The 14,794-nt window shown below is 46.8% G+C and overlaps 1 protein-coding gene across 1 annotated transcript in view; it reads left to right on the top strand.

Moving 5' to 3' along the window:
* LOC126273262 (caseinolytic peptidase B protein homolog) overlaps nucleotides 1-13,587 on the top strand; it is a 36,137-nt gene extending 22,550 nt beyond the window's left edge. The window contains 1 exon segment of the mRNA XM_049976806.1: nucleotides 13,557-13,587. Coding sequence (XP_049832763.1) covers nucleotides 13,557-13,587 — 31 coding nt within the window.
* Nucleotides 13,588-14,794: the final 1,207 nt, after the last annotated feature.

The following is a 14,794-nucleotide window of genomic DNA, read 5'->3' as shown; positions in this document are numbered from 1 at the left end:
GTCCCAAACATGCTCAATGGGGGACAGATCCGGAGATCTTGCTGGCCATGGTAGTTGACTTACACCTTCTAGAGCACGTTGGGTAGCACGGGATACATGCGGACGTGCATTGTCCTGTTGGAACAGCAAGTTCCCTTGCCGGTCTAGGAATGGTAGAACGATGGGTTCGATGACGGTTTGGATGTACCGTGCACTATTCAGTGTCCCCTCGACGATCACCAGAGGTGTACGGCCAGTGTAGGAGATCGCTCCCCACACTATGATGGCGGGTGTTGGCCCTGTGTGCCTCGGTCGTATGCAGTCCTGATTGTGGCGCTCACCTGCACGGCGCCAAACACGCATACGACCATCATTGGCACCAAGGCAGAAGCGACTCTCATCGCTGAAGACGACACGTCTCCATTCGTCCCTCCATTCACGCCTGTCGCGACACCACTGGAGGCGGGCTGCACGATGTTGGGGAGTAAGCGGAAGACGGCCTAACGGTGTGCGGGACCGTAGCCCAGCTTCATGGATACGGTTGCGAATGATCCTCGCCGATACCCCAGGAGCAACAGTGTCCCTAATTTGCTGGGAAGTGGCGGTGCGGTCCCCTACGGCACTGCGTAGGATTCTACGGTCTTGGCGTGCATCCGTGCGTCGCTGCGGTCCGGTCCCAGGTCGACGGGCACGTGCACCTTCCGCCGACCACTGGCGACAACATCGATGTACTGTGGAGACCTCACGCCCCACATGTTGAGCAATTCGACGGTACATCCACCCGGCCTCCCGCATGCCCACTATACGCCCTCGCTCAAAGTCCATCAACTGCACATACGGTTCACGTCCACACTGTCGCGGCATGCTACCAGTGTTAAAGATTGCGATGGAGCTCCGTATGCCACGGCAAACTGGCTGACACTGACGGCGGCGGTGCACAAATGTTGCGCAGCTAGCGCCATTCGACGGCCAACACCGCGGTTCCTGGTGTGTCCGCTGTGCCGTGCGTGTGATCATTGCTTGTACAGCCCTCTCGCAGTGTCCGGAGCAAGTATGGTGGGTCTGACACACCGGTGTCAATGTGTTCTTTTTTCCATTTCCAGGAGTGTATTATGTGGCAGGTGTCATTAGAGCACAGTTAATAAAGTAATTTCTTGAAATAATGGATAAACTAGGCACTCATCTTTTCGTGTTTCCCACGCTGGTGTCGTTGTGAACTCATGGCTCAATCGTCGAAAATCTAGGTAGTGATGATTCCAAGCTCGGATGCAAAGAGGCCTAGGTGTTATTCTGCGATATTCAAAAGTTTTATAGATGTGTTTCATAAACCATTCTTGACGATTAAACTTTTGCAAGTTAGGACAATGGTGACGTAAAAAAGTAATCAGCACTTCTTCTTTCTTACTTTTGTTGCAACATCACTTCACAATACAAAACATACTTGAAAATATCTTCCTCACTGTTAAAGTTCACATTTCATAAACACTACAGTCTGCGTCTTTTCGACATGACGATCCAGACTTGACTCTCTAATAACCGCTTACGCGCCCAAAAATCAGAGTTACAAGTACGTCAGAGACCATAGTGACAAAAGAAAGAATACACATAAGAATAATATCATTGCAATATAAACATATCGATGTATCAAAGTAGCTCTACATTAATGAAATCAAATCTGAATGTTGTCACAGAAATATGTTAACTATTTTACAGAAACACAGTAGAATATTGCTGGTATCGAGAGGTTGAGATGAGGTGCCGTAATGATTACGTAATTCAATTACCATTACACGATGGAGGCCAAAACCGGCATCGTTGAAATCAAGTGATTTTAGTGCAGGTGGCCGAGGGAAACGATTTCGACACGCTGCCACTCAGAACTGCTGTGAGTAGGCCTATGGAGTTTCCAAAAAAAGGGCCATGATTCTCAGATATTTCTTTGTCGAAAACGACAATTCACAATGCAGTGAGCAAGAGCTTCAAATGATGATTCAAATGGCTCTAAGCATTATGGGATTTAACATCTGAGGGCATCAGTCCCCTAGACCTAGAACTACTGAAACCTAACTAACCTAAGGTCATCACACACATCCATGCCCGGGGCAGGATTAGAACCCGCGACTGTAGCACCAGCGTGGTTCCGGACTGAAGCGCCTAGAACCGCTCGGCCGCAACGGCCGGCTTGTCCTTCTCCCTCTTCTGCATCTTATCTGCCACGTGTACTGCCGCCACTTCGTGATTAATAATGTAATGTTATTTGAAGACCATTTTTACTGTACATTAACAATCAAGTCGTTCTCTACTAAATGTTGACGCGTTAACTCGTCAATTTCAGAATATTATTCATATCAATTGCGGAGAATACGCAAAGGACGTATGTGGCTTCGGATCCGCCATTGGCGAGATTTGTCAACTTGTTTAAAATTCTGTTTTCATCGCACTGCTGAGCCTGTGTCTGCAGTGATGGAGTTCAAAATGTATCATGATTATTACAGCAACGAACTATTATCATGTCGGCATTTGTTTTTTCTATCAAGCGTATTCTGTATTGCGACGGACCACATCAGGAACTTGCGAATTTTCGAACAGAAAATGGCTCTAAGCACTACAGGACTTAACATCTGAGGTCATCAGTCCCCTAGAACTTAAAACTACTGAAACCTAACCAAACTAAAGACAGCACACACATCCCTGCCCGAGGCAGGATTCGTACCTGCGACCGTAGCGGTCGCGCGGTTCCCGACTGTAGCGCCTGGAGCCGTTCGGCCGCCCCGGACGGCGACCCCGAATGTCAGCAGGGGACTGTTCAAGCTGGTAAGGGCTCTGTAATCGTATGGGGCGTGTGCAGTTGGAGTGATATGGGACCCCTGATACGTGTAAGTACGTATCTGACAGGTGACACGTACGTAAGCATCCTGTCTGTTCACCGAAATCCACTCATGTTCATTGTGCATTCCGACAGACGTGGAGAATTCCAGCAGGACAATTCCACGCCCCACACGCCCAGAATGCTTCGGAATGGGTCGGGAACACTCTACTGACTTTAACCACTTCTGCTGTCCACCAAACTCCCAAGACATGAACATTATTGAGCATATCTGGGATGTACTGCAACGTATCGTTCAGAAGAGATCTTCATCCCCTCGTACTCTTACGGATTTGTGGACAGTCTTGCAGGATTCACGGTGTCAGTTCCGTCCAGCACTACTTCAGACATTAGTCGGATTCATGCCACGTCATGTTGTGGCACTTGTGCGTGCTCGCGGGGACCCTACACGATATTAGGCAGGTGTAACAGTTTCTTTCGCTCCTCAGTGTATACAGAATGCGTGGAATGGAAGTACAATGCGGTGATAGAAGCCCTACGTCAGGCAAAAGTTCTCAACGTTGGCGGATACAGTCTACTTTGGGATCCGATTTTTCTCGTTTCGAGCCTGAAGAGAATTTGCGTTCGCGATTCTGCGCCCGCCGGCTGTGATCTGTGTAGCAAACCTCGTCCGGCTGGAATGTTTTAACGTAATGAATGGATGGATCGATAAATTGGTATTGGCGCGTGACAGCAATGTCTTCAGCGCCCGTGCAAAAACAGTTTGAGACGAGTATCGGTAAAATACACTAAACAGGAATACAAAACAGCACATAAAATAAAAGTAACGAAAATTGAAAAACAATGTGTCTACCCGCACAGCAGCACGGAAAGAAGCACTGCATCAATATTAAAACATTAGCTAAACAGGAGGAAAGTGGGAGAAGCAGATAAAACAATACAGCAGATGGGTGTGATAGGGTGACCGCAAGAACAAGAAAGGAGGAGCCAGCCACTCTGCAACACACTAAAACCTCCAGCCTAAAAGTTTGGGTGATTCCAGATGCATTACAATACTTTAAAACTTTAACTCGTTTCATCATCAGCTAAAACAGATGGCAAATTCCCACCAATAATTGCTGTGGCCCTTGCATCACGGTATAAAATGCACTCTGTTAAAATATGGCGGGTAGAGATGTGCACGCTACAAGCATTACAAAACGGTGGATCCTTTCACCGGAGTAGAAAGCTGAGTGAGAGGGCAGTGCCCAATTCGAAGACGTCTGAGGGTCGTTTCATCCTGACTGAGCAACTCCCTGGAGAAACGCCAGGGATGGGTTATTGACTTCACCAACCGCAGCTTATTGTGCACCACGGCCAGCCATTCCTCCTCTCACGCGGGCCGGGGTAGCAGAGCGCTAGGCGCTACAGTCTGGAACAGCGCGACCGTTACGGTCGCAGGTTCGAATCCTACCTCGGGCATGGAATTGTGTGATGTCCTTGGGTTAGTTAGATTTAAGTAGTTCTAAGTTCTAGGGGACTGATGACCTCAGAAGTTAAGTCACATAGTGGTCAGAGCCATTTGAACCTCCTCTCACAACTGCATGCACTTCCTGTGTAGCGCAGAAACGACAATCTGCAAGGGAATAGGACACTGTGCCGCATCCTGTCCTCTGCAGGCCTCCTTGGCAGTGCGATCGGCCGGTTCCATGCCCTGGCACCCAGCAGAATGACACCTGTTTTCCCTGCTGTTGGAGCAATTACAATTGGTCGTATACCATCTGGGTCAATTTCTAAACTGGGCACAGATTCTGTAACAGTTGAAAGGCACTAGCGGAATCGGAGGTGATGAGAAACCGTTTGCCCTGAATACGGCTCATCTCCTCCAATGCCTTCAGTACCGCTTAGATCTCTACTGAGAAAAAGGCATGCTCATCGCGAAGGCGAATCCTGATGGTATAATCGGGGAACACTATCGAGTAGCCAAGGGGGTTCCTTTGTCTGGGGCTCACATGTACACTACTGTGAAACCGTGATTTTTCTTTTGTTTCTTTTAGTGTTCAACCCTGAGGTTGGTTTGCAGCAGGGTGCCATTTCTCTCTTCTGTCTGCCTTCCTCTTCATTTCCACGTATGTGTTACATCCAACGTCATTCACGATCTGTTGCACGTCGCCCCCTCCGGTTACTTCCCTTAGTAGCTCCTTCTGCTATTGTTCCAGTGATGCTGTTGTGTCGCAGGATGTGCCGTACAAGTTTGTCTCTTCTTTTTTGGATGTGGGTCTACAGAAATCTGGTTTCATGTACTCTTCTAATCACCTCTTCATTTGTTACTTTGTTTCTCCATCTGATCTTCATCATCCTTCTATAGCATCACATCTCCAGGCTCTCTAGCCGTCTTCTCTTCCAATTGTCTAAGTTTCACATCCGTATAATTCCACACTCCAAACGAAACTTTTCATTATACGTTTCCTTATTTTCAGACATGTTCTTGCTGGTGAGTAAGTTCTTTCTCCGATTAAATGCCATTTTGGCCTCTTGTATTCTGCTCGCAATTTCTTTCCGCCTTCTACCGTCCCTTGTGATTTTGCTTCCCAAGTAAGTAAATTCCTGTATCACTACCAGCTCCTCTCTTTCAATTCTTATTCTCAGAGGTTCTTATTCTGCTCCTGTACTGCATACCGTCACTTTAGTCTTTTTCTTGTTTATTCTCATTCCATACTGATTGCATAAAATTTTTTCCATTGTTCTGAGAACTTCCTCTAAATCTTCTTTTGTCTCCGTGAAGATAGCAATATCATCTGCATAATGTAGCATGTCTATCTTCTGCAGTGACGCGCATATAAAATGTTAAAGAAATGTAAAATCTGGGGTACTATTTTTATTAAAATTGGTCAAGTCAAAAATAAATCTGGGCCTCTGGAGGGACCAGGGTGCAAATCTGCTACAACCGCAATGTATAACAGTAAGACCGGCAATCCTGTGTACAAATCCCGTATCGCCTCGTTGCCCGTTGCGGGTTACGAAATAGCCTTTCCATTGGAGGCCGAGCAGGTGTGTATAGTGTGGACAGCGTTTTATATGCCTGGCGCACAGTAAGTAGCCGTCGCCTTATTTGGAATGGTGGTCGACCAGCCCCTGCACTGAGGCTTTGTATTGGGGCTTGTTCTGAACGTCCCAGTGGCCAACCGAATCCCTTCATGGTGTACCACGTCCAACATCTTTAAGTAAGACGGTCTCGCAGATCTATACACGTTACACCCATAATCTAGTCGAGATACCACAAATGTCCTGTAAAACTGGAGTGGACAAGTCCTGTCTGCCCCCCATGTACAGTGACTAAGACTTTTTAAAACACTTAGCGCCTTAAGGGACCGTTTGGACGTAATGTCAACAATACTACTCAACAATACTACTCAGCGGTTCAGTTGATTAGCACATCGCCCGAGATAGCCCCAAGTGACTGGCTGTAGCTGGAATTAAATGTTGACCAGCGGTTCAGTTGATTAGCACATCGCCCGAGATAGCCCCACGTGACTGGCTGTAGCTGGAATTAAATGTTGACTCTAAACAGGTCTTGCACCGAAATTTTTCGGGGCGAGGCACTTCAGAGAACTAGGAGACTAATTGGCAACTGTTGGGCCGTGGTATGTACTGATTGGTCAGCGGTAGGCCCACCTGACATGTTTGCTGCAGTGGCGCCTGGCGTGGGAGAAAACTGCAGATGGAGAATGCATCCCGAGTACGTCTGACCTGTTCTCCATGTCGACATTCGGGCTGAGCGGGGAGCCCGAATCATTGTCGGATACTGAAAGTGGTGCAACCAACTGCAGAAACTGCGAGGAAGTTACACGACGTTCAAAGATTTGCAGGGAGTGGTAAAACTTGAGAGGGGCCATCTTTCTACAATCTTGATCTCTTAATGCTTATACACTGTCCCTTGTGGTCTCCGGGTTAACCTTCATTAGATAGTTCATTTCTGGCTTTTAAATGTACGGAGCAGTCAGTACATTTGATCACTGACATTTGGTGTAAGAATTATCGGTTGCAAAGACCTCAGGTCTCATAATGCGAAGAACGTCCGTAAAGCCTCGTCTTCGCTGGATGCTTCCAGATGTCTGTCATTTATTACATCTGAAAAAGGAGATAAAGGCAGTTGACGAAAGCTAGAAGTTTCTACCGAATCTGATGTTACAGAAGAACTGAAACCATTTAATGTTTCAACGCAAGTCATACGCTGTTACAGTTTCTAGTTCTCCTCATAATTTCTAAAAAAGAGTAGCAAGTTTTATATAGAGCTGTGTTTTTCTTTGCGAACTGGAAGAGAGATAATTACCTGCAAACAACATGAATGGAAGAAGGCAGGTGCTTAAATACTCTCGTAACGTGGTGCGCTTTAATTAGGCAACGACGTTTGACTAAAGAGCAAATTACGCGTCACGCGAACTTAATGTCGCTCATGGAAGTTAGGACTAAATGACGCAGCGGCGCTTCTGAAACGCACAGACATTGAGCGATGCTTTCACACAATATCACCGGGAAGTTGTGCAAATCTTTTTTCACCCTCTCTCTGACAAATAGATACATTCATTTAGTTGCATCCTCATGGTAGTATCTTACATTTTCAGTGGATCATACTCATGTTAAGTCTTGCCTTAAGTTGAACTACAGTTACTAGAAATACTTAAATTAGTCCGTGCAAGCTAATAAATAATACGTATATGTACCACAATAAGCGTTTGGTTTTATTGACGCAAAGCATCTACGAAGGAACATACATTCCTGGAAATGGAAAAAAGAACACATTGACACCGGTGTGTCAGACCCACCATACTTGCTCCGGACACTGCGAGAGGGCTGTACAAGCAATGATCACACGCACGGCACAGCGGACACACCAGGAACCGCGGTGTTGGCCGTCGAATGGCGCTAGCTGCGCAGCATTTGTGCACCGCCGCCGTCAGTGTCAGCCAGTTTGCCGTGGCATACGAAGCTCCATCTCAGTCTTTAACACTGGTAGCATGCCGCGACAGCGTGGACGTGAACCTTACGTGCAGTTGACGGACTTTGAGCGAGGGCGTATAGTGGGCATGCGGGAGGCCGGGTGGACGTACCGCCGAATTGCTCAACACGTGGGACGTGAGGTCTCCACAGTACATCGATGTTGTCGCCAGTGGTCGGCGGAAGGTGCACGTGCCCGTCGACCTGGGACCGGACCGCAGCGACGCACGGATGCACGCCAAGACCGTAGGATCCTACGCAGTGCCGTAGGGGACCGCACCGCCACTTCCCAGCAAATTAGGGACACTGTTGCTCCTGGGGTATCGGCGAGGACCATTCGCAACCGTCTCCATGAAGCTGGGCTACGGTCCCGCACACCGTTAGGCCGTCTTCCGCTCACGCCCCAACATCGTGCAGCCCGCCTCCAGTGGTGTCGCGACAGGCGTGAATGGAGGGACGAATGGAGACGTGTCGTCTTCAGCGATGAGAGTCGCTTCTGCCTTGGTGCCAATGATGGTCGTATGCGTGTTTGGCGCCGTGCAGGTGAGCGCCACAATCAGGACTGCATACGACCGAGGCACACAGGGCCAACACCCGGCATCATGGTGTGGGGAGCGATCTCCTACACTGGCCGTACACCTCTGGTGATCGTCGAGGGGACACTGAATAGTGCACGGTACATCCAAACCGGCAAGGGAACTTGCTGTTCCAACAGGACAATGCACGTCCGCATGTAACCCGTGCCACCCAACGTGCTCTAGAAGGTGTAAGTCAACTACCCTGGCCAGCAAGATCTCCGGATCTGTCCCCCATTGAGCATGTTTGGGACTGGATGAAGCGTCGTCTCACGCGGTCTGCACGTCCAGCACGAACGCTGGTCCAACTGAGGCGCCAGGTGGAAGTGGCATGGCAAGCCGTTCCACAGGACTACATCCAGCATCTCTACGATCGTCTCCATGGGAGAATAGCAGCCAGCATTGCTGCGAAAGGTGGATATACACTGTACTAGTGCCGACATTGTGCATGCTCTGTTGCCTGTGTCTATGTGCCTGTGGTTCTGTCAGTGTGATCATGTGATGTATCTGACCCCAGGAATGTGTCAATAAAGTTTCCCCTTCCTGGGACAATGAATTCACGGTGTTCTTATTTCAATTTCCAGGAGTGTATTTTCATTGATTTGCTTTATATGGGGATCTGGTAAGCGTAATATCTCTGAATTTTTTATTCTGTTCTCAATATCGGATGACATATTACACGTCATGCATATTACTCGGTCCACTTTCCCGCTCGCTGATGCAAGTTGCAACCCTCAGTCGCTAGAGGGCTCCAAATCGTAGTGTGTAAGATGGTAGTGTTTTACAAACTATGGCGGCGCTTGAGGAACAGGGTGCTGTAATACAGTGTAATAGAGTTTCTGACCGCATAAAACTCAATCCACGTTTGGAGCTCCCTTCCTTCAGCATGAAAACGAGAACAGCGACGCCTTGGGTTCACCGTTCTTCCTTACAGTCCCAACTCGGGCCCATGCGATTTCCATCTGTTTCCAAAACTTAAAGAACTCCTTCGAGGACTTCACTTTGATACTGATAAAGCGATATAAGCAGAAGTGAGAATTTGACTCCGTTAGCAAAATCAGACATTCTACAGTGACGGCATTAACAAACTGGTCTTTTTTGGGAGAAATATGTTCATCACCAGGGCTGGTATGTGGATAAAAACGAACATGTAGCCATGAAGAATAAACATGTAGACTGGTGATAAAGTTAGCTGTATTTCAAAAGCTTGAAGAGTTTTCATATGACATATGCGAAGGAATTACTTTTCAGCAAGTCATAAAAACACTTTGTTAGAAAAGACAATCAGATGTGATTTTCAGTTGCGGTGCAATACTTTGTGTCCGATATTCGCTTACATCAGGAACTATCGTCTGCTTGCACATTTATGAGGTATTTGTTCGTTTTGTATTGATTTGCTTACCTAAACGCATGACTCCGCAGCTTGTGGTCTTGCTGTAACGTTCTCGTTTTGCGCGCACGGGGTCCCTGGTTCGATTTCCGGAGGCGTTGAGGATTTTTCCTGCCTCGAGATGACTGGGTATGGGTGTTGTTGTGTCATCGTCGTCATAATTCATCCCCATTGCGGTCGGAGGAAGGCAGAGGCAGACCACCTCCGCTAGGAACTTGCGTAGTCGGCGCTGCGGGTCTCCCGCATCGTTCCGTACGCTCCTCGGAGTTATTATCATTATCGTGAGAGTGTGAAATTAGTAACAACTGCAGTATAACAATTATACTTACCAACATGTTTATAAAACTAATAGAAACTGTCAATAATAATAACAGTCATAACAATAACAATAATAATAAAGTGCATAAGTTGTCTGCAAAAAGAAAGACAAGCTTTTGTGGAATTTTGTTGTTTCGTACGTAATTACTTACAGTTTAGGGACAGAGCGAAATAACTTTTTCTCTACTCTCTGCATCGCATTTTTGTGCAAATTGGAGTTTTTATGCATTGCTATTTTTTCGAACAAATGAACAAGATATCTAACACACCTATTTTTTCACGAAATAGCTTCCGGGCTGAAAATCGGATATAATTATGTTGCACCCACACAGCAACTTACGTTTATTATATACATTCAACCATTATTCTGTAACGAGGATGTGCTTTTTCATAAAATGCTGACCTTACTTTTCCTCAGTTCCTCACATAATAAACTTAATGACGCACTCTTCCATATTTCTGACATAACTGCGACCGCACAACGTGTTAGTGAGATGCGAGTGTGTATATTCTGCTGTATTTTGGCAAAGAAAGCAAATAATAACAAGACAACAAGATAAATGTGTATATCTTACGCGAAATTTGCCACTCACAATAGTTCTCTGAAAGTTACAAATGGTTAACAAGCCAGGTGACCGAGCGAGACGCCGCAGTGGTAAGTACACTGGACTCGCATTTGGGAGGATGATGGTTCAAGCCTGTGTCCGGCCATCCTAACTTAGGTTTTTCATGATTTCCCTAAATCGCTTCAGGCAAATACCGGGCCGGCCGCTGTGGCCGAGCAGTTCAAGGTGCTTCAGTCTGGAACTGCACTGCTACTACGGTCGCAGGTTCGAATCCTACCTCGGGCATGGATGTGTGTTATGTCCATAGGTTAGTTGGGTTTAAATAGTTCTAAGTCTAGGGGAGTGATGACCTCAGATGTTACGTCCCATAGTGCTTAGAGACATTTGCACCACTTGAGCAAATGCTGGGATGGTTCCTTCGAAAGGGCACAGCTTACTTCCTTCACGTGCTTTCCTAATTTGATGCAACTGATGACCTTGCTGTTTGGTCCCTTCCCCCAAATCAACCAACCAACTTTTGTATCCCGCCTGGAAGGCAGAGTGTGGGACTACTCCTATAAACTGAAAGGTCGGCCTAATTGCAGGAAGTGACTAGGAGCAGGAAATGGTGAAAATCTCTCGGTACTGCTCTTATAAATGGTTTTACTATATCACAATATTAACTGAACACATAACTTTGCATAGATGAGAGAAGCCTTAGACCTGTCGTAAGTAGTACTTAGTCTGAATAGCAAGCTGAGGTTCAAGTGATGTTTCCAAGCCGTCTGCTCTTGATGAAATGGGTAGAATGTGGAGTGGAGCTCGTAGAGCTCTCCTGCTCTGGCTAGAGGGCGCTGTCGTCGGTGTCTGTCGTAGTGCCAACCTAGCAGAGCGCATCTACGTTGTAGTATCGTAGCTATCGATACCACACCAACCAAGCCAGGCGAAAGTAAATTGCTGCATTTTCGGCATAATTCTTTTTACATACTAATCAAAGCACAGATGACAAATTTTTTTGAATTGTTGTTGTGCACATAGTTCCGCATAGTCAGCACGTACACAACTTTCACAATAGAGCGCGCCCCGCAAAGCACAACAGGTCAGGCGCAGCGATCGTCCATCTCCGCACTATGAGAGGACGCTGTCTTAGAGACGGACCAAATTCTGCTTCCGCTGATCCGCGTATTAATATGTAACGCAGCCAATGAGATTGCTGCTAACGTAGAACCTTTTCTCCTCGCGGATCGCACTCGGGCAGTGATACCTGAATGATCGAGGTATTATAACGAGTGTACAGACCTCCGATTAGTCAGTCTGCATAAGTCTGCCTCAGTCTGCATTTGACTGTACCAGTCTGTAGTCAAGTTTCAGTCTGCGCCTAATAAGATTATCATATTCCTGTACATAGCCATGAAGATAAATGTATAGACACTTTGTCAAGTATCAGAGATATGTGAGAATAAGATTAACGTACCAAGACCAAAGGAACTTCAGATTGTCAATTGTAAATAGCATCCAGAACGAAGTTAAGTTATTTTTATGATTGTTATTATTTTAATAAATGTGTGTGAAAATTAATCAAGTTCTGTTTAAAGTTGGTCACCGTCAATCTGCTACTCTAAGCGTGCAAGTGGCCACAATAAGACCACGAGACATATTGCTGACACTCGCCTACTTCGCTAGAGCGACAAGTCAACTAATCTGATGGTGTGTGTACCGAAGGTCCTACAGTACACGCACCTCAATGGTCACCATGTAAGTGTTGTGGTTGTGCAGGGTCCATAATATTTACAAAAAATGTGAATGTGGGCTCCAGTTTAGAATGGCGCTTCCCCTCCAGCGCTCAGCATCTCCCCTACAGCACCTGCCCAGAACCCCCACCACTACCGCTCTCCCCACGCGTGTTCCGCCCTCTGCACGGACTCTGCTGAATGGTGCATCGTGTGCTTGAGCTGAATTCCGCTGCGACTCCTCCCTACCTGTCTCACCACTCTCTGTGTCTGTTTCAGTCCTTCTGTCATACTCACGTTATACACGATGTGGAACATATTTTTTGAGTGTACCGTTTGCCATAATATCAGTCGCATTTTCTTTTTTTTTCGGAATTTTCTCTACACGAGCCCCACTGCGCTGTTGACGTCATCTACGGTGGATACGAGCTGATATGTATGCAGTGACGTGTTTTTTTTTTGAGTTGCACCGTGAACCGGAGCTGGCTCTCCTCCGCCCCGCTAAGCCCCTGCTCACGTGGCTAGCAGGCAGGTACAGGGGCACTACTGCGCCGCTGGTGTGACGTGGCAGTTTGTCCGCCGGGGTGCGGACCCGCGGAGCGTTCGCAGCCCGTTTACCCGGGCGTCCATCACCGCCACCGGCGGTGCGGCTACGCGCGCGCAGCGCCCCGCCTGCGGTGACATATTTGCAGGCTCGTAAAGTCAACGAGCGCGAGTATATCTTCCGCAACGTTTCCCGGAAACCCCGGTCTCCGGCGCCTGCGACCGAATGCTAAGGCTCGCCTCTCTGACGTTAAGTGCTTTGCCTAATAACTTACCTGCAGAGCTGCGTAGCGACGCGTGCCTTCGCACAAGGTTTTCGAATAAGAATTTCCTCTGACGGCTTGTTTGCACCGCGAGTCTTTTCTGCTCGGAAATTCAGCTAGATATTCCTCTAAGGTCACTAGGATGTTGAAGCTCTCCAAGCGTATAACTCGCCTGATGTAACTTTGTGGCTGCACGTTGAAGTAGCTTCCCCTCCCGTCGCTCAGTCAGAGCAAATTGAATGCACACACTACTTAACAACGTTATTTGGAGTGTGGAGAAATTAGTGTAGTACCGCACACGTGTAGGTCGTAAGAACAAAGGTATCACTCGCTGGTAATACTTCTTAATGAACACTGTACACAGTCGCAATGTCTGTACTAAACCTTGAGTCTCTGAATTGTGTTTCAGCAGCTGTCAGGAGTGCCTCAGAGAAGTGTGAAAGAACCGCTGTTGTCTCTACATACATAAAATATATGCAGACAAGTTTGGCAACATTCTGCGGTTGTTTGAGTGACTGTAGGAAGACAAAAGACAGACAAAGTTTCTAATTGGTGTGATGAATGACAGCTAGCCATAATGTGGAAAAAGTAAGCTAATGAGGAAGACTAGGAAGAACAAACGTGTTAAGTTCCGATGCAGTAACACTAGAGTCCTGATTGACACAGTAAAGTCGTTTAAATGTCTGGGTGTAACGTTGCAAAGCCATGTGAGGTGGAACGAGCACGTGAGAACTTTAGTAGGGAAGGCAAATAAATGGTCGACTTCGATTTATTGGGAGAATTTAGGGAAAGAGTGGTTCAACTGTAAATGAGACCGCACATAGGACGCTGGTACGACCTATTTTTGAGTACTGCTCGAGTGTTTGGGATCAGTATCGTATCGGATTGAAGGAAGACATCAAAGAATTCAAAGGCGGGCTGCTGTCATTACATGGTATCTTGAGAAATGGTCGATCATCGTCAATAAGTACATATTACCTATAAAAATTCTTCTAAATGGCCCTAACACATCAATTCCTTTCATATGAGAAGGTATCTCCGATTATGGCAATCTCTAGAGTTGTATCTTTTGCTGGCTCAAATTTGTTCATTGTGCACAATGAATGTAAATTTTTTACATATTGCTCCACATCACTATGTCATATTCTCCATCAAAGCCTCTCTGCGACTTGTCTGTCAATAGCTCTCCTACCTCCACGTCCTGATAGTACATCATCATGCAGTAACACTAGAGTCCTGATTGACACAGTCAAGTCGTTTAAATGTCTGGGTGTAACGTTGCAAAGCCATGTGAGGTGGAACGAGATTGTGATAACTTTAGTAGGGAAGGCAAATAAATGGTCGACTTCGATTTATTGGGATAATTTTAGGAAAGAGCGGTTCAACTGTAAAGGAGACCGCACATAGGACGCTGGTACGACCTATTTTTGAGTACTGCTCGAGTGTTTGGGATCCGTATCATATCGGATTGAAAAAAGACATCAAAGAATTCAAAGGCGGGCTCTACATTTGTTACCGGTATGTTCGAACAACACAAGTATTACGGAGATGCTTCGGCAACTCAAATGGGAAACCCTGGAGGGAAGGCGACGGCCTTTTCGAGAAACACTATGCAGGAAACTTACAGAACCGGCATTTGAAGCTGAC

Source organism: Schistocerca gregaria, chromosome 5 (assembly GCF_023897955.1).
Source record: "Schistocerca gregaria isolate iqSchGreg1 chromosome 5, iqSchGreg1.2, whole genome shotgun sequence".
In the NCBI taxonomy this organism is placed as follows: domain Eukaryota; kingdom Metazoa; phylum Arthropoda; class Insecta; order Orthoptera; family Acrididae; genus Schistocerca; species Schistocerca gregaria.
The sequence above is the reverse complement of the archived record's forward strand: the minus strand, read 5'-3'. Positions and strand labels throughout refer to the sequence as shown.